Below are 24,139 nucleotides of genomic sequence, written 5' to 3' on the forward strand. Positions count from 1 at the left end.
CTATTTCAAACTTAAAGTCAAGTTCTGCTAGGCCGATTGAACTGAAACTTTGTAGGAATGATCAGCTCATGGTCCTGACAAAGTGTTGTTATTTATCAGAAATACAATTTGGCTGCCATGGCCGCTATTTTGCTACTAAATTCTAATAGGCCGATCTCACTTAAAATTGGTCTAGGAATGATCAGCTCATGGTCCTGACAAAGTTAAGTTAACATTATACTATTTTTTACTCAAATTGGTACATATTTCAACAAACAAACAAAAATACTGTAGACTCAGGTGACCGTTAAGGCCCATGGGCCTCTTGTTAAATTTACAGTTATACTGAGTCAGTTTGATGTATTCGACACTACTGAACAGTGGGTTAATTGTTTTTTGGAGGTGGGAGAAAGTCAAGTCAAAGTTTTATTCCAAAAATAAATATGAGGGTTCAAATGTCACATAAAACAACAACCATATGCATCCTCACAAACTCTGTCAGAAGGGCCTTAATGTAATAAAGTTGTGGGCTTTCATCTAATAATGCCCTGTCAGAGTATAGAACAAATAAAACCAATGTGAAAAAAAGATGTACCCGTGTAAACAGTATTCAGTAAAAAATGATTGCTAAATAATTAATGGTCACTCTCAAATTGTTGGACAGTACTGTGTTGACGGTAATACATAGCATATTTCAGCAACACTTTCGAGGTGTTCACATCTGTGTTTGCCAGTCTGCATGGTTGTAATCAGACTGAGAACACATGGATTTTGTTTGCTGTTCAGGGTATCAGTGCGTTTTTGGTGCCCAAGCCGACGCCCGGCCTGTCCCTTGGGAAGAAGGAAGACAAACTCGGCATCAAAGCCACCTCTACATGCTATCTCATTTTTGAGGACTGCAGGATACCAAAGGAATACCTGCTCGGGGAACCCGGCATGGGCTTCAAAATTGCTATGGTAGGGAAATAAATAAAAAAAAAGGTATTGTGTACTGCATGTACATTTTACTTTGAACTTATCACTTTATTCTTTTTTTAAATGTAAAATGAAAAAAAGAAACGACAAAAATAACAGCAAACAAATCTATAGCAAAATCTGTTTCTATATTCCTGGTCAAGCTGATACAAATGATTTTTCTGCCCCAATAAGTTATGTGTTAAAATGCATATTAATTTGGAACAGGTAACAGTACAAAATGGGAAAGAATAAAGGTAACATCCGTGTTCATCTATTATTATGAAAATTATTTACATTATTTTTATAATACATAAAAAAAGTTGAGCAGATCAATTATATTGTTAAAAAGAAAATAAATATTTTAGGTTTTGTATAAAACTGGATAAAAAACCAAGGTGGTTTTAAATTTCATTCAGTCAGTGGATATCTGTCGTGCAAAGTCGTATTTGTGTTGTTATAAACCTCTAAATGAGTAACGGTACCGTTACGCTAAAATAGCTTGGGGAGAACACAGCTGTATTTTGAAATTTACGGCAGTATAAAACTCAAAATCCAATACAGTTATCCCTGTTCTGATTCATATAAATAAAAAAACACTAAAAAAAAATACAATATGAAGATTGTTTTAAGTGTTTTCTTCAAAATCAGGAACACTCTGCCATGGATTAGGGAAGTCAGGAACATTCAAATTGAGGTGGAATTACATTGAACTTTCAGGGTCAAGCTATAAGATGACATCATTAATAATCAATTTCATGACATGCTTAGGTCAGTCAGGGTCATTGATGTCATTATGTCTCTTGTTGACACGAATGTTAGCTTGCAAGGGGGGGGGGGGATCTTATTGGGGGCGGAAACCTGAGTACCCGGAGAAAACCCATCTGGTCAGGCAGGTGACTCCATACTTTTTCACGTCTGATCAGGGAATCCAACCCACTGCACTACCCATGAATCATTAACAATTATCGTCTTGGCTTCATATGGAAATGAGAAATTTGAGGGGAAAATTATTTTGATTTACAATCAAATGCTTTGATACATCTCAAATGATTTAGAATTCTCCCTTCTATAAAGCAGTTCCTCCCTCATCACCAGTTAAATAAGAAAGACATTACACCATTACATCACTTCAGGAATAAAATAGTGCAAGTTAAACGAATTGAACTAAATGTATATAAATTTAATGCTTCAACAACTGAAAATGTGAATTATTTTAAGAAGTTTAAAAAGATGTTTATTTAGAAATTTTTATTTTTTTATTTTATTTGTTTCTGTCTTTGCCATTACACTGTGTAAGTTTGATTAATGATGTCTGGATTTTCAAAGGTTTAAAATGTGAAATTGTCCTTAATTTTTGGATTTAATAGGACTTTATTTAATTTAAAATGTTTTGATTTTTCTTGTTTTTGCATATTTCCAGCAAACCCTAGATGCTGGAAGAATAGGAATAGCTTCGCAGGGTTTGGGAATTGCACAGGTAATGATGCATACATATATGTTTAATTTGTGTAATTTTCAGATATTTGTCTTTTTGGCCTATTTGAAATACGCATTTGTATGTCTTACACAATATCTCAACATTAAACTTTTATAAAAGTGTTCTGAAAATAAAAGAAGAATTACCTACCCAAATTCTTGAGAGCCAAAAGCAGAAAAAACATATAAACGTTGTTTTGCCTTAAATAAAGTCTGATGCATGTACTATTTTTTTTCAGGCAGCATTTGAATGTGCTGTTGACTATGCCCAGAAGAGGGAGGCATTTGGCCTACCTATATCACGCATGCAGACAATTCAGGTACTGTACATAAGGGAATAAATTCACAAAATCTTTTGAAGATTAATAGAAATTAGTTTGTTCTTTTCTGAATTTTATGAAAGCTATTTTTAAACATCTTTACCGTGTACATGTCAATTTATATCTTACTGTGTTGTTTTTGTTTACTTTGACAAATTCATGGATTGATCTGTGCGAGTTTTTCGAAAGTCATCATGCAGGAAAGAGTCTACAAGGAACTTTGTACTGCTGCCAAAAACTAGTACTGTTATTATGCATTGGGAACTCATTTCTACTGGCATGACTATAGCTTTAATAATTTCTGAAAAGGAAATTGTGCCTGCAAAATATCATGAAGATAATAAGTACCGGGTAACCAAATAAAAACACCAGCATTCTGAGTGTAAATATACAATGAGGCTGGACCAGGATTTTAACCCTGGACCCCTAATCAGTATACTGTTGCTTTAACCAAGTGATATATCTGGTCAATGGCAGTACCCTGGCCCAGTTGCGCTCTAGTTATAGCCAAAACAAAATTAAGGGGAAGTAACTGTTGGTACGAAAAACTAAAGTGGAGTTCTCTAGTGTCTTGCCTACAGTGGGACAGGGATTCTTAAGGAAAATGGGGTTTTAAAGGAAACGTAACAGATTGAGAAGCTCTACACCTGGCCTTGATCACAGATTGAGAAGCTCTACACCTGGCCTTGATCAGAGTTTGAGAAGCTGTACACCTGGCCTTGATCACAGATTGAGAAGCTCTACACCAGGCCTTGATCTATCACATATTTAGGTGACGGGTGTAAGATAGAAATCCTAATTAGATGTGTTTTTATTCTCAGTCCAAGTTGGCAGACATGGCCATGGCTATTGAGAGTGCCAGGCTGTTGACATGGAAGGCTGCTATGCTGAAGGATGATGGCAAACCATATATAAAGGTCTGATTATGTCACCTCTTATACCAGGTTATTTAACAATCACTTCAGATTACAATGTACATGATATCAAACAAATGATTAATCTCTTGGTAATCTGAATTCATGAAAACATTTCTTTAGTTTCCTTAAATTTTGTTCGGTATACTTGCTTGATATAACTGACATGATATGTGATTTTGTTTTCTTTCAATAAGCCTTTTTATTCTCTTATCAGATGTAATCCGACCTTGTACACAATAACCTTTTTTTGATGAATGCTATCTGAACTATTTTTTTTTTATAAATATCTGTTAATTGAATATTTTCAATTGTTTTTATACCTATGTAGATCACAAACATTTTCCAAGATATAGTACTAGTTGTAGAGAAAAGGATTAAATATGTGGTATTAAAATTGAAATTAATAGCAATAATTGAAAATTAATTTTCCTGAATATTTCACTGGGCAGAAGTATCCCTGTATACAGTAAACAATATGTGTTTGTATTTGTTTTGTAGGAAGCAGCCATGGCCAAACTAGCAGCATCTGAAGCAGCAACCAACGTCAGTCACCAGGTGAGAAAGGACAAATGCAACCAAGTAAAGCTGAAAACGTCTCTTCTTATTAGTCTAGCAAAATTATTTACGTTATCCAGATATATATATACAAGTTTGTTTAAAGGAAATCAGTAACTTTCAACAAGTGTGTATAGACCAGAACAATTAATGTAGTAATTATAGGTCAGACACAAAACAGTTTTCAGGGTTAACCTGCCTACCTTGGATTTGACTGTTGACGCTGTAGATTTTATGCCCAGTTTTACACGAGAACTGGTTAAGTAAGGATCAGTCTGTCTACTGTAGACACAATCTGAAAGCTTTTCAAAAAATGAAAATAAATGTCCCCCTTTCTCCCCTAATTTTAATTTCAGTATGTCAACCTAAAGAGATATAAAATTTTGTTTGGTCTGAGGATTGATGTTTGATTCAACAGAGTTTGTGCAACTGTGTATACTATTCGGCTGTAAGAAGAGTTTTGTGTGGTTCTTGGTTACTCAGCTGATGCATTTCTCAAGAAATACAGTAGTCTGGTTCGTAAAAAGTAGCAATATCAATTATATCATCGTCAGGTATACTGTTAAATGTAATATAACACAACTAGGAACCATTTTATTGAGGTTTACACTTCACTTAAATGTCCTTTTGGGAAATACATGCTTTTCCTGTTGTCAAATTGTTCTGTTTGCAAGTAAGTTATTTTGAATTGAGGACAAAAACATTTCAATGTTCAAAAGTTCAATGATTTACATGGTATAATGTACAATAAACTTGGATTGAATTAAAAAAAAAAAAGTAACTAGTAGTCAGGTATATAATGATATTTGGTACTGGTAGAACCAAATCTCAGTTGCAGCAGATTGACAGAGAAGACGGTTGATTTGAATTGCCTTGGTAGCACATAAGCATTTGGTCAGATTCGATAAAAGTTTTTTTGTTTTTTATTTATCTTTCACTGTAAACTATTCTATTGATGCCATATTGCTTGGGGACTAAGATCTGATTTTGTTGATGCTTTTTGTGGTCTGGGGATAAATGTCTTAATTAGTTGATGCCATCTAATGTTCGGGGACCAAAAGCTGGTTTTGTTGATGTCCTTAACTCATTCAACCCTAAAATTTCATAATGAATTATTCCAATCTTTAAATTGGAAGAGTTCAAATGTGTCTTCAGGGGTGAATGAGTTAAAAGAATTTTCAGTCGTTTTTTTTCAAAACAAGCTATTAGTTTAGATATTTTTGAAAAATAAACACCAGTTGTGTTACAGTATATATTATAATTTTGTTGTACCATTTAGCATTAGCACATTATAATTTTTTCCTTCAGTCGAAAACAAATTGCTTCTTTGCATTTAGTTCAACTTATTGACAAAAGTCTGATGTAGCAACCATCTTAAATTGCATCATAAACATACATTTTCTGTAAGTTGATTTGTACAACTGATAATTCATCAATAAATTTTAAACAATTGTAATGTTACAGGCTATTCAGGTGTTAGGAGGTATGGGGTTCACGACAGACATGCCCGCAGAGCGACACTACCGGGACGCACGCATCACCGAGATATATGAGGGCACCAGTGAGATTCAGCGCCTTGTGATAGCAGGACAACTCCTTAAGGAGTACCCCGCAAGTTAACATGGACAAAATGATAATGATAAAGTTGTACATGGACTAAACATTAACAACAGAAATTTACAGACAGATTGCCAACAACAGGGAATTATGGACAAAAAACGAGAGAATTTGGACAGAATGTATGCAACTTATCAAAATGATATAAAAGATTCAGTGTCTTATAAATCATTTACCAATTAACAGACAAGGTCCTTGTTTCAAAAACACTCAGTAAGTCCTTTTTTTTGCTTATGGGATATGATAATTTGGGGTAAAGAAAAAATTTAAGGAAATTTTCCTTAATTTCAGTAATGCTTTCGTATGGAAAAATCATTAAATTAAGGAATTTCCTAAAAGTAAGAAAATTTGTGAAACTGGGATCAGACACATGTTTAATGACCAAGTCCAAAACATTGCATCTTTGCAAAACACATTATATAGCTTGACAAATATGTTTGTTTGTGAAGTGCGAGAGTTGTAATTTATCGTGACAGTATTAACAGCAATTTGATATAAGTTTTTGATTTTAAGTTTTAGACTCAGTCTGATATATTTAATGGATGTTTATTGTTTTCTGCCCGCATTTACACATTTTCAATTAAACTATTATGCATTTAGTAGAGCAAATTTTCTCACTGGGTGAATTCTCTTAAAAGGTTGAGGGGGAAAGACTGGCATGGCGAAAATATTAAGGTATATCAAGAAAATAGTTAACTGATATTTGAACTTGAAACAACCACTATACTTCAATAATAGTGGGAGTGAGGAAGAGAGTACTCCGTTATTGCTAAAAGAACCTTGGTTTTTCTCTCTTTTTTTTCTCCACAAAAAAAAATAAGGTGGAATGGGTGATGTGAGGGATATAACTGACAGGATGTAATCCGAAAATGGGAGATGGTAATGATTTCAAGCGCGAAGATTGGTCTTTATCATGTTTTTAGGATGTTGTTAATTAATTACTGTGGATATGAAAATTTCTGTTGAATTATTTGTGATAGATTTGAAATGACACTATTCCTAACTGTTTTTTTAATTTGGAAAAGAATTTGTTACAATGTACTTAAGATATACAGGGTAATTTATGTGTCCTTTTTTCATGATTTTTGCTTTAAGATAGGGTTGTCAATGGTTATCCAGTTACTCAGTCGGAAAACCATGCACTGGGTTACCAAAATCAATAACCGAATAGTCGGACATCTATTTAACCCATGGGGAGCTCCTTGTTATAAGGCTTATACCAAGAATTTATCTATGGATGAGACCGTTTTTGAGTATTTGTTAGAAAAGCTATAATCAGACTGACCTGTTAGTGTGATGTTTTTGTTCTCGGTAGTTAAGATTTAAAAGGAGATACTGACAACACCTTTTAGAAACCCAAACAGATTTTAAAAGGGAACCAGAATGCAGAGTTGTGAAATACCAATTTTGTGAGGTAGAAATCACTTTTAAGAGTGAGGCGTAAAAATAATCTCCACAATCGAATGATATATCGGTGAATCATTTAAAGAGGTGCAATCATCTACGGATAAATTTGTCCATCCAACTATGTTTCTCAAGGACAATATCACCGCATACGATATTGAGTAGAAATACAATGTAACTTGTTTATTGTTTGATTAAAAAATTGACGGATTAACCGGTTACTTGATCGGAAGATTTTTCAAGTGACCGGTTACTACAAAACTGTAAAACTCGACTGGTTTGACAACCCTGCTTTACAACTGATTCAGTGTTGCATGTCTAGCAATATACAGAACTATCAAGACACAGCAGACATGCCTAGCCATGCACTGTTGGAAAAGTGTTTTCCAAGTATGAGAGAACTATGAGAGAACCAAAACCAGAGGTTTACCTATTTATTCCAAATTGTGCCATGTACTTTTAGATATTGAAACAAGATGTTACTGTAACAGTGGAACATGTTTAATCCGACACCTTGTGAAATTCAACATATTGGTTGGATTAGACAGAGTGCCGAAATACAATGTATTATTTGGAACTATGTATAAGACATTGCATCAAAGCTGCATGTTTGATATGACAGGATATCGTAGTATACGTATTCAGGTGTTGGATTACACAGGTTTCACTGTATTTTTTTTGTCTGCTGAAAGATTAGAATCTAAAATTCATCCTCAGGTTGTTTATATTGTCTTTATTATAACTAATCAAAATCTGTTTCGAGTCATACAACTGCTCAAGCAATTTTTGTGTTGATTTTCAATTTATACGTTAATTTAGTCATTAGATTGTCTATTATAATTGAATTAATATTTTGACATAAAAAATGTCAAGTCTCTTTGCAATTTTGGAAGATCAGCATCATTGATTATGAAGATTCTCAAAATATATCCACAAAATATATTTTTCTCAACTTAGTTGATAAATTATGGTGAAGTGATAGGATGGATTACTTGGGTAAATGATAAAAACCTATACAATTCTTGTATAATGGAATGTATATTTCATGCTCGAATCAATATATGTATTTTACCAATGATAATTCCAAAACTTTCAAAAGATGGTATACACTATGTATATACATGAAAAGTGTATTTCACTTGGCGAGAGGGGTTTATTTCAGGTAGCTTGTTTAACATGTAAATTAACCAATCAATACAATATAATGTTGATGAGTGATTTTCTTATTTTAATTTCTTTAATTGCTGTGAAATTTGGTATGAGTTACTGATCTGTTTATGAATGTGTAAAAAAGTGTTTTTGTATGCTTTGGTGGTGCTGAATATGTTGAAAAAAGGGATCAGAGGTAAGAAATTACATTTCTTTTATAAATTATAATAAAATCATTTGAATTTGTAATTGCTGATGTTTTTGATTCATTTTACAGGTGACACAAATATTATAAAAATAAAAAAAACAGTTCCTATTCTTTCAACCAGAAAATGTTTAACATTTTCAACAACCTGATTCCTGTAAAGTAAGGAAATATTGTTTAAATTGTCACTGACCAATTATAGAAATGTAGACAATACACTGACCCATTATAGAAATGTAGACAATACACTGACCCACTATAGAAATGTAGACAATACACTGAACCACTATAGAAATATAGACAATTCACTGACCCACTATAGAATTGTAGACAATACACTGACCCGTTATAGAAATATAGACAATACACTGACCCATTATAGAAATATAGACAATACACTGACCCATTATAGAAATATAGACAATACACTGACCCACTATAGAAATATAGACAATACACTGACCCACTATAGAAATATAGACAATACACTGACCCACTATAGAAATATAGACAATACACTGACCCACTATAGAAATATAGACAATACACTGACCCACTATAGAAATATAGACAATACACTGACCCACTATAGAAATATAGACAATACACTGACCCACTATAGAAATATAGACAATACACTGACCCACTATAGAAATATAGACAATACACTGACCCACTATAGAAATATAGACAATACACTGACCCACTATAGAAATATAGACAATACACTGACCCACTATAGAAATATAGACAATACACTGACCCACTATAGAAATATAGACAATACACTGACCCACTATAGAAATATAGACAATACACTGATCCACTGTAGAAATATAGACAATACACTGACCCAATGTCGAAATATAGACAATAAACTGACCCACTATAGAAATGTAGACAATACACTGAACCACTATAGAAATATAGACAATAAACTGACCCATTATAGAAATGTAGACAATAAACTGACCCATTATAGAAATATAGACAATATACTGACCCACTATAAAAATATAGACAATACACTGACCAATTATAGAAATATAGACAATACACTGACCCATTATAGAAATATAGACAATACACTGACCCGTTATAGAAATGTAGATAATACACTGACCCACTATAGAAATATAGACAATACACTGACCCACTATAGAAATGTAGACAATACACTGACCCACTATAGAAACATAGACAATAAACTGACCCATTATAGACATGTAGACAATACACTGACCCACTATAGAAATATAGACAATACACTGACTCACTATAGAAATATAGACAATACACTGACCCACTATAGAAATATAGACAATACACTGAACCACTATAGAAATATAGACAATACCCTGACCCGTTATAGAAATATAGACAATACACTGACCCACTATAGAAGTATAGACAATACCCTGACCCATTATAGAAATATAGAAAATACACTGACCCACTATAGAAACATAGGCAATAAACTGACCCATTATAGACATGTAGGCAATACACTGACCCACTATAGAAAAATAGACAATACACTGACCCACCATAGAAGTATAGACAATACACTGACCCATTATGGAAATATAGACAATACACTGACCAACTTTAGAAATATAGACAATACACTGACCAACTTTAGAAATATAGACAATACACTGACTCACTATAGAAATATAAACAAAACACTGACCCACTATAGAAATACAGGCAATACACTGACCCACTATAGAAATATAGACAATACCCTGACCCAATATAGAAATATAGACAATACACTGACCCACTATTGAAATATAGACAATACACTGACCAACTATAGAAATATAGACAATACACTGACCCATTATAGAAATATAGACAATATACTGACCCACTATAAAAATATAGACAATACCCTGACCCACTATAGAAATATAGACACTACACTGACCCACTATAGAAATAGAGACAATACCCTGACCCAATATAGAAATACCCACAATACACTGACCCACTATTGAAATATAGACAATACACTGACCCATTATAGGAATATAGACAATACACTGACCCATTATAGGAATATAGACAATACACTGACCCAGTATAGAAATATAGACAATACACTGACCCACTATAGAAATATAGACATTACACTGACCCACTTTAGAAATATAGATAATACACTGACCAACTATAGAAATATAGATAATACACTGACCCACTATAGACAATACACTGACCCACTATAGAAATATAGACAATACACTGACCCACTATATAAATATAGATAATACACTGACCCACTATAGAAATAGACAATACACTGACTCACTATAGAAATATAGACAATACACTGACCCAAGTACAAATTGTAATGGGGGACCTGTTTGGGTAGAGTTGACAGTGCCATTATATACTTACATACCATATTAAAGCAATATTGGAGATAGAGTGGGTAAAATGGCATCACCTTTGCATATACCTATACATGTGTTAATAAATCGGAGGCCGTGGCGGCCATTTTGAATGCGCAGCTTTAAAAAAAGGGTGTGTTGCATATCTGGGCACATGCCCCCAATACTCATGTGATGTTTCATTGGAATCTAACGTGTAGTTTCTGAGAAAACGCACGGAAGAAGAAACGGTGTAAATAAGTCCCCTACTTCGTTTGGGAGATTATGAACTTACCTCTACTCAAAAATGATAACTGGTTAGCAAGGTTGCAGCAAAGTTTAGGGACTAAATAATCCACCAGCAGAGACTAAAAGTAATTGAGGTTTCCCAAAATCTAATATTCATTTTATGCATTTTTACATTCTTTTCTTATTTGAATTATCTGGTGTTAACTTATAGCACTATTGAAATAAAATGTAATTTACTGAAATATATGTTTCTATATAATAATCTCACAATCTTTTAAAACATTTGTATTTACTTGTTTTCGAAGTACGACAAGTTAATCAGATGAAATCGATTTTTACCTGCCATTTTGTTCTTTGTCTTACAAAATAATGGCACTGAATGTTTTTCCGTGAATAACTCACCATATACAAATACAAATCATTCCAAGAAAAAAATGAAAATATTGTCAGATAAAACATCAATTGATTTTCTTTCGGTGTGTCTAATTTCATTGCAGTGGCACAAAACTGGTTCCAGGAAAATTCAATGGAAGAAGATAGAGATACATGAACTATAGTGTTAATCCTGGCAAATCGCGAACATTTTCGGCACGATGCTGTACTGAGCATTCAGAAACTGTCTTTGAATGTACCGATACAATAAAAAGAGCTAGTATATGTATTCGTTTTGCGGTAACGTCTAATAACATTCATCAAGCAATTGTTGCGAACCATTAACATTTACAAAATTAGCAGCATACTTACCGGATTGTAGATGTTTAGTGAAGACGGATGAACAACTGTTACAATTCGGTGTTGAACAAAATAGTATATATGGCCTGGTAATATGGTCTGTATTTTAAATCATGTGATCAAGGAACTACAATTATTCTCTTTACTTTTTACGCAAAATCAAAGACACATGTACTTGCATAGTAATGTTTACATCTTAAGGGGCTCCACAAGAGGTGGTCGTTGATTTTGTTTTATCTAGAGCTACATTTCAGGTTACAAAATGCAACATTATTTCTAAGGTTACTATCACAATATGAAATTTTATCAATGCTAGTTAGATAAGCATGATAACATTTCATAATGGGTCAAGGAATCTTTCTACCAATACGTTTATATTAACGTTAAGGGTACGTATCAATCACTGCCGTCCGAATCGCTAAAATGAATTCAACCCGGAGAATTTTCTACATTTAGTATTTTAATTTCTATAGAATATGAAGCATCGAAAATGACTTCTTCAGACTTTGAAAAAAAAACCTTTAAAGTCTTTCCTTAAAGCCTTTCTTGGGCACTGCAGCCAATAATTTCCNAAAAATTTCCCCAATTTTTTTTTTTTTTTTTTTTTTTTAATTCTATTTTCTAGCTTTTCAAATGTTCAACAACTTTAATTCCGTTAATTCTATCGCAACGTGTCTGAGCTGTCTTATAAAACTCTGATATGTGCCCTACATATTAACGTCAAGTTATTCTATTCCAGAAGAATACGTATCTTAGAAGGATTCTGAATTACACCTTCGGCCTCTCCTGTAGATCTGCAGGTTCGCCAAAGATATGCCGATCGTTTCATGTGACAGTGTTATGCATTCTGATAGCTGCCATGTGTGTTGGAAAGGGTTTTCATGTGAACATTTTAAAATGTCGTTTTTCAAAGGCGTTAATTGTGTAGTGCAGCAATTTTGTTTTCACGCTCGAACTACTGACACAACACAAGAAGTAAATGCTAATTATCTCCAATCCCAAAAATGTGTCGGATGGCTGGCCAGAAGAGGACTGGTGTCCAATGCAGATGAACGTATAGCCTGTAACGTTAATATTACATTATGAATATGACCTACACACTGGGTGAACAGGGTAAGTGAAAAAGAATCATTCACCCCCTTGGGGGTGAGATAGGGGAAGCTCAACCCTCGGGGAAATATTCATAAGTTGCCAAACACTCGGCAACTTAAGAATCTTCCCTCTCGGGTTGAGATTCCCCTAACTCACCCACGAGGAGATGAGAAATTATACTATTCTCTTACCCTATTCACCAATTGTTCTACGTAATATCATCTAATTATATTGGAAACTTTATTGGACTTCAGCCAAAGTTAATTCGCCAACTGGTCTGTTAGATTCTTATTACCACCTCCATCATTCTTTCTTCTCTACTACTATGTATATCTTCGATCGTTGTTGAATTCAAGTTATCTTGACATTTGACAGAATAATCAGAAAGCTCTTCAAGCAACTGTCGAACATGGACACGATATTTATAATTGTTATACATGCAATATACATTGTACATGTAAAAAACAGAACACAGAAATACATCTGTAATCATGTAATTTATTTGAATCGCTTCTTTTGACTGAAATAATTTCATGTTATGACGGAATACGCTGGGGATAGCTTTTGCTTTTGATATTTAAGCCATCCGCTAGGTACAAGAATGGACGATCACTCTCTGTCTATGTTTCTTCATACGAGGACAGAAAGACATTCGGCGGTTGCCCTGGTACTGTCGGACTTCGCCCTCATGGTGTTTGACGATTTGGCCCATTAGTGGTGGTAGAAGTTGTCTGGTGAAATAGAAAGTAAGTATTATATGCCTTACGACAAAACATAACATCACATTATTTCATGTCCCTGTCGTCGTGTATACTAATCTTAAACCATTATGAATTAAAGACCTTATCGAAACAAATACAACACATATTCATTATGTTGACAAAAACATCCAATGTTTTTCTAAAATACCTAAGGTATGATATACCGTTTTATTTTTTGGTTTTGGTTTTATTTTGTTTAACGTCCTATTAAAAGCTAAGGTTATGTAAGGACCTACATCCATGTGTGTTGTGTATGAGTGTATGTGCCCGAGACAATGTGTTTTATTCCTATCTTTGTGTGATTGATGAATTATTTATGTCATAAATCGCTAGTAAGTACAAAATATACCAATATTTAGAGTTGCTTTGTTTGGCCTTTAATATGCAGAAGGTGAAAAGGTTTGGTTTGGTTTGTTTTTTTAAGGTGGAAAGGGGGTAGAGAGTAAACCATAACATTTGCGTTGGGTAAAAGGGCATGCTACCATCAAGTTTTTAATTTTGTGTCTTTTGGCAAAGTCTTATGACCACTAGTAAAATGTCCTCAGCTTCACAAGTAAAGTATATCATAAGCTCTATGAAGCTAGACTGCCACGGTATGAGATTAATTGAATCTCTCATCCCTTAGGAGATAAAATAGGGGAATCTCAACCCGAGGGAGGAGATTCTTAAGTTGCCAAACACGAGGCTTTGCCCCCCGAGAGGATGATAGATTCTGTTAACACCTGTCCAAGATAAGAGAAAAAAGCAAGTCATCGCATTGATTGAAATATCAAAAGTGTAATTTCCGTGTAAATCAAACCTAGTCTTCAACTCAAAGAGGACATTATTATGTAAATTAAACTTAGTCTTTAACCTAAAGTGGATATTATTATGTAAATAAACCTAGTCTTTATCCCAAAGTGGATATTATTATGTAAATTAAACCTAGTCTTTATCCCAAAGTGGACATCATAATGTAAATTAAACCTAGTCTGTATCCCAAAGTGGACATTATACTGTAAATTAAACCTAGTCGTTAACTCGGAGTTGACATTATTATGTAAAATAAACCTAGTGTTCACCCCAAATTGGCCATTATTATGTAAACTAAACATAGTCTTTGACCCAAAGTGGATATTGTTATATAAATTAAACCTAGTCTTTAACCCATTATTATGTACATGAAACCTGGATAAGGTCGAACTGTATACATATTTCGGTTAATCCACAGAATACATTTTTAGAAATTAATTGTACTTTGACAAGATCCCACAATATATTACATTTATATGTTTATTGCATCTTTTAGTAGATCCCCCATATGCATTGCTATGTATATATATAATCTGGACAACTGTCCATTTTGAACAAGAATATTGCCCCGTGAAGTTTGTGTTCGTTTAGACAGTAGACGGGTATCGCTCTATTGGTCCCAGGGGTGTTTGATTTAGACAGGGTTTGCTGTAGTTTTGAAAAACAGTGTAGTTGAGACTTACAGTTCGCTTGGTGATAATAAGCTCGATAGTTCCTCTTCAAACTTGAGCTTAGGCTCCACTTTTGGTTTGTAACCTTCACCGTGCGGTGTAACCTCTGTAGCGCGTGGGGTGCACGCTGTTTCTTTGGCTTTGGAATGACTGGTCACTGCAGATTTTGATATACCTGGACTGGCGGTTGTAACGGTCACCTGTATACACAAAGGATGGACAACTGACTGGCGATGCTGAGGAGTGTTGTGCTTATGTTTATTGTGAAATATTGACAGTCAATCATGAATAACAAGTTAATTATATATACTTAGTATTTGGTAGTTTTCAATTAAAATGTTTCATTTCCTTATACAAATGAACTATCCATTTCTCATTATTTAAAGCGATTTTGTTGACAGGAGTAATATTTCATATCACATATACATGTATGATGTTCATGGCAAATGGAATAGAATGTATAAATTAGATAAAGGAGCATTCAAAAAATTTCGTAACTTGGTGAACCCTCCAAAATTTTAATAAGCATTTTTACTAACTACACATGGAATACAATGATGGCAGTAAAATAAAGCAGATGATGCTTACCCTGGTTCTACCAAGAATGAAGTTAGCAGATTTCGGTGTCATCTGCTTCGTTGATCCTTCCACTGGAAACTTTACCGTTCCGTTCCGTGTGTTGGCTGTTACGACTTTTTTGGCATATGACCTTTGGGGGAATCCACATCGTTTGTTTTCGGTATTTTCTGGCTTTGAACCCGTTGACCCGACACGCGCCTTAGGTGTGGTGATTTTCCCCGCGCTGCCCGAGCGTGATGGGCAATTACTTTTGGATTTGCTGTCTGGGTTAGGTTTAACATTACTGTCGACCTTGGCGGTTTCCCATGCTTTCACGGCAGAATTCGGTTTGCCACTCTTGGTACATTTTGAATCGCCACCAGAGGCGCTGTCAGCTTTACATTGATCACGGAAGAGCTGTCAATATAGAAGGAAACACAATTATGCTTATAAACTACAAGAATATCAGCAACATGAAATTTAAAAGCAATAAAGTTCATATTACTGTTGCTTATTTTTAGATTATTTTACACAATGCAACAGGCCATCACACTTAATTCATAAACGTTGAGTATATTAATGTATTTGTCCCGCAACTAATTAACTTACATTTTCATAACATAATGCCATTACAATATTTTTTGATGTATGTGTCAAAGTTGCTATCTCCTGAAAAACATACATTGGCTTTGCCGTCGCCATTGTTTACCGACTGCCTTTCCAAGGAAATGGAATATAAAACTCCTATTTTTTTTAAAGATGATAGCAATTTTTTAATAATTGAAAAATTGAGCGTCCTTCTTTATTTTTTAACACTTTCGTCCTTGCTTAAGAGCGTCAGAAACTATGCTTTGACAGCACTCACCTTATTATACATAAACCATAGTGGCATTTGTTTGCAGACGCCTTCCTTGCCAGAACATGGTGTGGGTGATGGGTCCAACTTATCCTTGTTCATCATTACTAGCTGTGCGATGTACCGGAAATTAGGTTTACGGGACGCCGCGCCTGTGCCACTGTCCTTCTGGTCCTTGGCCGTCTTTGGCCACGTGTTTGGCCTGAGGGGCAGTTTCGGACCTGCATCAACACAAAATGCATGTGGACGCTCATTCGTTTCAAGTTATATAATTCTAAGACAATTCCAACTGATTATTACGTACGGTGAGGATTGTTTATCGAAGCACTGCATTGGTTTGACACACCATAGCTTTAGACAGTATGGACATATCTCATTATGTGTACAGTGATGTTACACACTAAATGGACAGAACAATCCAGCTTTACGTATCTCCTTTCTTTCAGTCAATACACGAACAAAACGTCTGTGACGTCTCAATATCCTCCATACGTACATGCATTCTACCCGTTGCATGAATTACTGATGATGATCAGGAGTCACATGATGCTATCAGTTTGTTTACAGACATGATCACAAGTGCTATGATCACAAGTGCAGTGTCCATTTACTTTTAAGATCATTTCACTAAATCATCAAAGGAAAACGAAATACAGTGACATATTCAACTGGAAATTACATTAGCACGAAACGAAAGTGTATGCTATTCCCAAACTTACCCGGTCTAGGTACTCTTCTACTTTTCAATGTAACAGTTTCCCCGGCCGCTTGGTTCAAGGTCACGGTCCGGGTTGACGTATTCGAGTGACCTTTGTTTGGTGATGCCTTAAAGCAGATCGGTTTGGATCGGCGTGGTGCGCTTGTCTGATCAACACGTAGAATGTCTATATCTGGGGTGACCTTCTCCTGGCATTTGTACGGGTTCTAGTTCGAAGAAAGGGAACAGATGACAAAACCATCTTTATAATAGAAAGTGGAACGTAACACACACACAGGTGGTTGCACCTTAGACATTTGGTAATAGATACAGTAAGCCAAATTAAAGTCATCAAATCCACATCGTCGAAAATACTGTTAAAAAAGAGTGGCATGTGCGCAAAACCCCTAAACTATGAATGCCACAACCATATTCCGTCTTTGCGTATTGCAGAGTTATCTTCTCTTGGGAGCAGGTATTGATTGTTACGTCATTGGTTTGTGTGAGAAAATTACGTCGTTTTCTCAAAAATTGATGACGTTGCTCTCACAAACAAGTGACGTAACAATCAATTCCTGCTTCCAAGAGAAGATAACTCTGCAATACGCAAACACGGAATAGGTATTTTCATACAGAAATATGAAGGCATTATCCTGCAAGTCTGCGTCAAGCTTATTGCCTATGATCAGCATTGTTCCGGATTTAAACACCGTATTTAGTGTTCTAAACGATAGAGCACTGTCAATGAACGAACATCGCACATCATCTCCAAAACTTACGGTCCATTTAGGCTTGGTAACCTGGCGCGGTATCGGTTTATTTCCGGTCAACCACTTGTCATCTATGACTTCATCCAAAGGCGGTCTCACAGACGGATGGTACTGAAGTATCTTCCGTATAAGAACCATACAGTCTAAACGACAAAACATGTCCGGTCCATTCATTAAACAACGTAAATAAGATACGATTTATAAAACCATTACAGTCGCTTTCACATCAGTAATAGTAGAGGGGTATCTCCATACTCTTCATCGACATTTTGTAAACAAAGAAGAAAATAGGTAAGATATATCTAAATGTTCTCGTATCCTAGATCGTAAAAATATATTTATGGTCAGAGGTATGTCTTCCAAAAACCAGATGCACAAAATCAATCATAGTTTAGGACAGCACTGCAGTCTACACGAAATTCACTTCTCTATTCGATTCAAATAAAAAAGACAGTGTTCTCACATACCATAGGCGAGAAAAGACAGTAAAGAGCGCGTATGCACTCACGAACAGACGAACTTTCGCAATTGAAGTTCAATCTAAGAAATACAGCATCGCTGAGAACTAGACTCACTGGACAAACTATCAGAATGGACTTCAGAAGTTCCAATTATTGAAAAAACACGTTGATTGAAATATGTCATTGGGTGATGAATTGAGTTGGTCTTGAAACAAATTCAACATGAACTGCTTCGCAGTCCATTAAATTTGTTTCAAGACAAAATTCATCATCCAATGAAATCGACCAAAGCAAGATTAAATCCTTAATTTAACTCACCGAAAGACACGCTCCGTTCGAACTTCAGCCTCTGCATCTTCATCTCTTCCTCCATCTCCATCAACTGGTTGTCATTGAATGGCAGACGACCGTTTACCATGGCGAACAAGATGATCCCACTGAAGCCGTAGTCAACAGTATTAATACCATTGTAATTGCATAACATGAATGGCTGTTATCCAATTAATTTTGATATTTCTTATATGCAAATTGTCACATTAATGGCAACGTTCAATTGCACAGTATCTTCGTTAGCCAATGGCAATGAATACATTAATGTCAACCCGCTTTAGCGTTTATATTTAACTATTTTAAAAAGAAATTACTCTTCACACTTATTTGATTTCCCCACAAAATACATGTGACGATTCATTAAGTTATTTATAGCCCTAACATTTCTAAAGAACAACTGAGCCCTGATGATTCTTTAAAGATGGTCAACGAATCAAAACCATTCCAAAAGAATTCGTTTTATGCACATCGCATGTTACAAGTGTTACTCACAGACTCCATATGTCAGACCGGAAGCCATCATACGGTTTCGCACGGATCACTTCCGGTGCAGTATATGCGTATGAACCACATGAAGTCTTCAAATGGGTGTCAGTAGTTGCGACTTTACAGGAAAATCCAAAATCTAAAAAATAAATCGAAAATTTGAAGTTACGGTATAGTGCGATAACAGTTTGTTTATGTGCATTGTTAGTTGACAAAGGCAGGAAGTACTGCAATATAACTAGTTCGTGTGTATCGTTTGAGAACATGGCAGCACATATTTCATCTCCGAAAACCAAAAATGTCCGCTCTCGATTGAAATATTTTCTCTACAGCCATAGAATGTATCATAACAAAATGCAGGCTCTAAATGTGCGACTTTGAGATGACATCAGTGGACTAGTTTGATTCTTTAAGTCATTTCAAGAGAATCGCGCTGCAGCAAAACGATCAAATTGACCGTCTTTGAAGTCGATAGGCGTTCATCTGTTATCTTCAAAGGACAGGTTTCGGCTTGACGATTGGACATATTTTATGCACTGGAACCAATAAAATCAAATGTTGAGAGCGGCTTTCTGGGAATTCCAAGATTCACATCTGATTGAATAACCTGTTTATGTATTGTTTGTTAACAAAGCAGCACATCCTGTGGAATAAACTGTATGTGTGTATTGTTTGTGGAGATAGCGTCACTTACATTTACCTTTACAGCAATATTGCAAAGGGACGTCTAACAGCATTAACTTGCAGGGTTATATGTGCGTCAGTGGAAAATACATGGTTAGTTCTTTTTATATCGATTTTCATTGAAAATTTCATTCAGTGCATTGTGTTAATATAGCAAACACGTTTGTCTTGAACATGTAGTTACATTGTACTTACCAGTTAATTTGCAGTTCATATTCTCGTCCAGTAAAATGTTTTCACATTTCAAATCTCTGTAAAAAAACGGTCGCATGAAATTAAAAGTAATGCAAAAAGTTTCGGTCAATGTAGGAATTCAGCAATACAAGTCAGGTATACAAACACCTTGATACCTTTAAAAACCAACAGCTACATTATTTAAATAAGAATACTTCGTTCATTCAATTTTTTCATCTGTCAAGTGATTCCGGTTTTCAGATTACTATTTTAAAATGAATCGAACCGTAAAAAGATAATTAGAATAGATGTATGTTTGTATTATGCATTGTTTGTTTAACGATAAAGTAAATAACAAGCAGTGCTGGTGAATCACCATACCTGTATAAGTAAAGTTTATCTCGTTGTTGGAAATAAATATCTTGAAACCTTTTTTCGTAATTAAAGCAATGAGCTTTAATAAAGTATGCATAGGTGCAAGCACCGAGCTACAGTGCCTTTCAACATATAATTTAATCTTCGATGTGTATACGAACGGTGAACCAGCCCCATAGTCAGTTGTGATGAGAAAGTTGTTAACCGTATTTCATGTGATTTTACCATTAGGAGGATACTTAAACAGCGCCCCTTGTTACAACGATATTGGCATTATAATGATGTAATTAGCAGCTAGTAATTGATCATCTTTTTTATGTGATATACTTTGCCGTTGTACCTGTGAACTAAAAGATGTTTGTGGAGGTGCTGTACGGCGCTACAGATCTGCAAGAAGATTTTACGAGTGGTTTCTTCTCCTATTCCTTTCTGGTTCTGCCCGATGTGCTTGTTGATCAGGTCTAGAAGGTCTCCGTTAGAGCAATACTCCATTACCATGTACACGTGGTTCTGGGAGGAAAACTGCTCATACAATCGCACCTAATGAAGTACAAAACCAAAACTATTATCGTATCTTACTTAAATGCTCGTTGTTTCGTCTTTTCGGGGTAGAAAATAGGAAAGAACGATATTGAAGGTTTGTTAGTTCTCGTTTTCGGAGCGAAAAAACCCCGAAACAACAAAATGGCAAAAATCAGCCACTGTTAATTAATAATAATTCGCCCGAGTAAAACATGATTAATCGCGGGAAAACAAAGAATTGTGTTTCCCTACCACAAGAGCAATATAAATATATAATACATTGAACATATCTCTGGTTAATAGTAATATGTTTAGCACGAGTTTTCTTCTGGTCCTGACACCAGACTTTGACATTTTTCATGTTTCACTCGGGCGAATTATTATTAGTTAACAGTGGCTGATTTATGCCATTTCCTTTTTTTCGTTTTATTTCGCTCCGAAAACGAGAACTAACAAACCTTCAATTTCGTTCTTTCCCATTTTCTACCCCGAAAAGGCGAAACAACGAGCTTTGAAGTCTTTTCGAAATAACGAAATGGCACAAAGTTATAAAATGATATCAAAAAATTAACAGACTACTATCACAGACTCATTGCGTGCTGCTACATGTACTTACGATGTTTGGATGGGACGGGATCTTAAGGTGGTTAGCCAGCTCGCGAGGCAGAAACTTCATCAGGAAGTCTTTCGGCACCTGTTTCTTGTCAATAATCTTTATCGCCACCTGAAGTTGGAGTTTTCAAATATGATAGGCACAATTATGTAACTATTTGGGGGTAAACATGTGTATAAATTACAAACTTCATAGAGTTAAGTAATGTCTAACAAAACCTTTCGAAGTATTGCTATCTTGTTAGGAATTCCCAAAATATTTACGATCGCTACCATTTACTTAAAATATATGCTGCAACTGTAAAGTGACTGTCTAAGTCTACCACGCATCATGGATCCGGTTGTATGGATATTAAAACAATGTGCTACATGGATTTATAGTAATTAAAACAACTATTAATTATAACATAATAATACTGGACGCCGGAAAAAGATCATATGTATGGTCAGCCTTTAGGCTGACGCCCCATCAGTGAATAAGTTCATTATTGTCAAGTTCATGATTATAAAAACATTCTGATTGTCCCCAATGCTAATCTAGCCGGGCTTCAGACGTTTTTATTGTTGGTGATGTGATAACGTGATTTGACAGGAAATTCCAATGGTTGACCACTCTATTTCTAATGGAATACTTTCTTAAGTTCAATTTAGACATTCCCTTTTTCGAGTCCAAGACTATGACCTCTTGCTATTGTTGCGATATCAATAATGATAACATCCTTCCCAGGTAATTAACGGAGCAGCCTTACCGACATACATGTGAACGGGAAGTGGATATAGGTAAAATAGTAACCTTAAAAAAATCATAGTAGGATTAAAATCATCCTCTAGACCTATCAGTTAAATAAAATAGTTACCTTATCATAGCTAGAATATTGTTATGAAAAACATATTTACATATGTATTGTGTTGTATTACGGCGATGACTGTTATAAGTTGTAATAAATTGTTGTCCGATCCTTTTGAATCATTTGATCAATAAAGCATGTTAAAACAAAAATAATGCTAAAATGTTTTCTATAATAAAAATAGCATACAAAGAGAAAAATAACAATCAAATGGTTTTAAAAATGTTGAAGATGTCAGGTACCACCATAAAACAGCAATATCTTTAATAACTATACATCTGCAAATTACCAGGAATGTTCCTTTTGTTACGGTTTATTGATATGATATCTTAATCAAAGACGTATGCATACCTCCATTTGGCCTGAATCGCCAGCAATGTCTGCCATGGTTTGGTTCCTGGCCAATTTACTTGGCATGATATCTGCTTTCTTGACCTTGGCGTATGCCCCTTCTCCCAGGATATCTGCGAGACGGTAACCATGATTGATACAATCCGCGTTCACGAGGTCCGTAGTCCGGTCCGACTGGGACTTGGACTTGTGTTCAAAAATGGAGGCCGATTTTCCCGGCTTATCACTCTGGTCGACCATCCGCTTATAGTGGTTCAGGACAGATATTTTATGCCTCTTCTCAGCAAACCCTCTCATCGTTGTGTTCTTCATTCTTATAGTTTCCCCAATCTGAGTGGGAGACACCCCATTACTGCATACACATCATTGCCATCTCAACGTGACGTCAATATGTCTCATTGTTGATGACGTCACAGTCCAATTGTCTATTTATTGATGACGTCATAATTAATATAATGACTTAAGTACGAAAGAATTGAGGACCAGTTTAATTTTCTCAAAGTCCTTTCACACAGTCAAACAAGTAAAGACGTGGCTATATAGGAATCAGAATACATACAAAGCTGGTGTTCTGATAATGTTAGCTAACCTCTTGGAAATATTTTATATGTCGTAATTGAAAATATGTTGCTGGCCTTAATGTAAGTTTGGGCTGGTCAAAAAATGTTCACATAGTACATGTAGTCCACATAAATGAAAGTATAGGGTTCTACATAACCCCATGTCATGTCATGTTCCTATCTGGTCCTGGAATCAATGTAAATGTTTTATTTACTTTGTTTGTACTTGTAAATACAAGGTCCTGAACCTAAGAGCGATATATGTTCCTGTTTAACCGTTTTCGACACTAAATAAATATTCTTGTATCTTAATTGTATCTGCCCCATAAAGTAGTTCATTGTCATTGGCGCAATTATCAGATTGCTCATGTAATTAATTAAGCAAAGTATTTGCCTGTGTATATGATGATTTTGAATATATATATATTATTTTTTTGCATGCATCCAAAATGTCAATACGGAAAAGGCGATTTTTTTTTTTTTTAGATAGATATAGACATCTATATATTTATATCAATATATAAAGACATACCAAAGAGTCAACACATGCATATATGCTGTTCTCGGAATACAATTAAATATATCTATGGAGATTGAAAAA

At 35.0% G+C, this 24,139-nt stretch overlaps 2 protein-coding genes across 2 annotated transcripts in view; one reads left to right on the forward strand and one right to left on the reverse strand.

Moving 5' to 3' along the window:
* LOC110462869 (short-chain specific acyl-CoA dehydrogenase, mitochondrial-like) overlaps nucleotides 1-8,623 on the forward strand; it is a 13,996-nt gene extending 5,373 nt beyond the window's left edge. The window contains exons 7-12 of the mRNA XM_021517100.1: nucleotides 766-936; nucleotides 2,357-2,413; nucleotides 2,652-2,732; nucleotides 3,554-3,649; nucleotides 4,148-4,204; nucleotides 5,669-8,623. Coding sequence (XP_021372775.1) covers nucleotides 766-936; nucleotides 2,357-2,413; nucleotides 2,652-2,732; nucleotides 3,554-3,649; nucleotides 4,148-4,204; nucleotides 5,669-5,824 — 618 coding nt within the window. The 3' untranslated portion in view covers nucleotides 5,825-8,623. The remainder of the gene's footprint in view (nucleotides 1-765; nucleotides 937-2,356; nucleotides 2,414-2,651; nucleotides 2,733-3,553; nucleotides 3,650-4,147; nucleotides 4,205-5,668) is intronic.
* A 4,889-nt stretch (nucleotides 8,624-13,512) lies between these two features.
* On the reverse strand, nucleotides 13,513-23,376 carry LOC110462873 (serine/threonine-protein kinase MARK2-like). Its single transcript, XM_021517105.1, has 12 exons — nucleotides 22,979-23,376; nucleotides 21,784-21,891; nucleotides 20,986-21,185; nucleotides 20,292-20,347; nucleotides 19,419-19,551; nucleotides 18,915-19,033; nucleotides 18,145-18,278; nucleotides 17,388-17,592; nucleotides 16,678-16,889; nucleotides 15,843-16,229; nucleotides 15,267-15,454; nucleotides 13,513-13,761 (listed from the first exon to the last, which is right to left on the reverse strand). The coding sequence occupies exons 1-12, from the start codon at nucleotides 23,288-23,290 to the stop codon at nucleotides 13,620-13,622; spliced, it is 2,196 nt and encodes a 731-aa protein (XP_021372780.1). The 5' UTR covers nucleotides 23,291-23,376; the 3' UTR covers nucleotides 13,513-13,619.
* Nucleotides 23,377-24,139: the final 763 nt, after the last annotated feature.

The sequence above is a fragment of the Mizuhopecten yessoensis genome, unplaced genomic scaffold (assembly GCF_002113885.1).
Source record: "Mizuhopecten yessoensis strain PY_sf001 unplaced genomic scaffold, ASM211388v2 scaffold10839, whole genome shotgun sequence".
Lineage (NCBI taxonomy): Eukaryota > Metazoa > Mollusca > Bivalvia > Pectinida > Pectinidae > Mizuhopecten > Mizuhopecten yessoensis.

Bases quoted from the DNA above. Each gene is read 5' to 3' on its own strand.
- LOC110462873 (XM_021517105.1), bottom strand. From the start codon at position 23,290: ATGAAGAACACAACGATGAGAGGGTTTGCTGAGAAGAGGCATAAAATA. The intron at 15,455-15,842 runs GTAAGCATCATC...TTGTGTATACAG, and splicing joins TCATTCTTGGTAGAACCAGG to GTGACCGTTACAACCGCCAG. The intron at 13,762-15,266 runs GTAAGTCTCAAC...CTATTTCACCAG, and splicing joins TTATTATCACCAAGCGAACT to ACAACTTCTACCACCACTAA.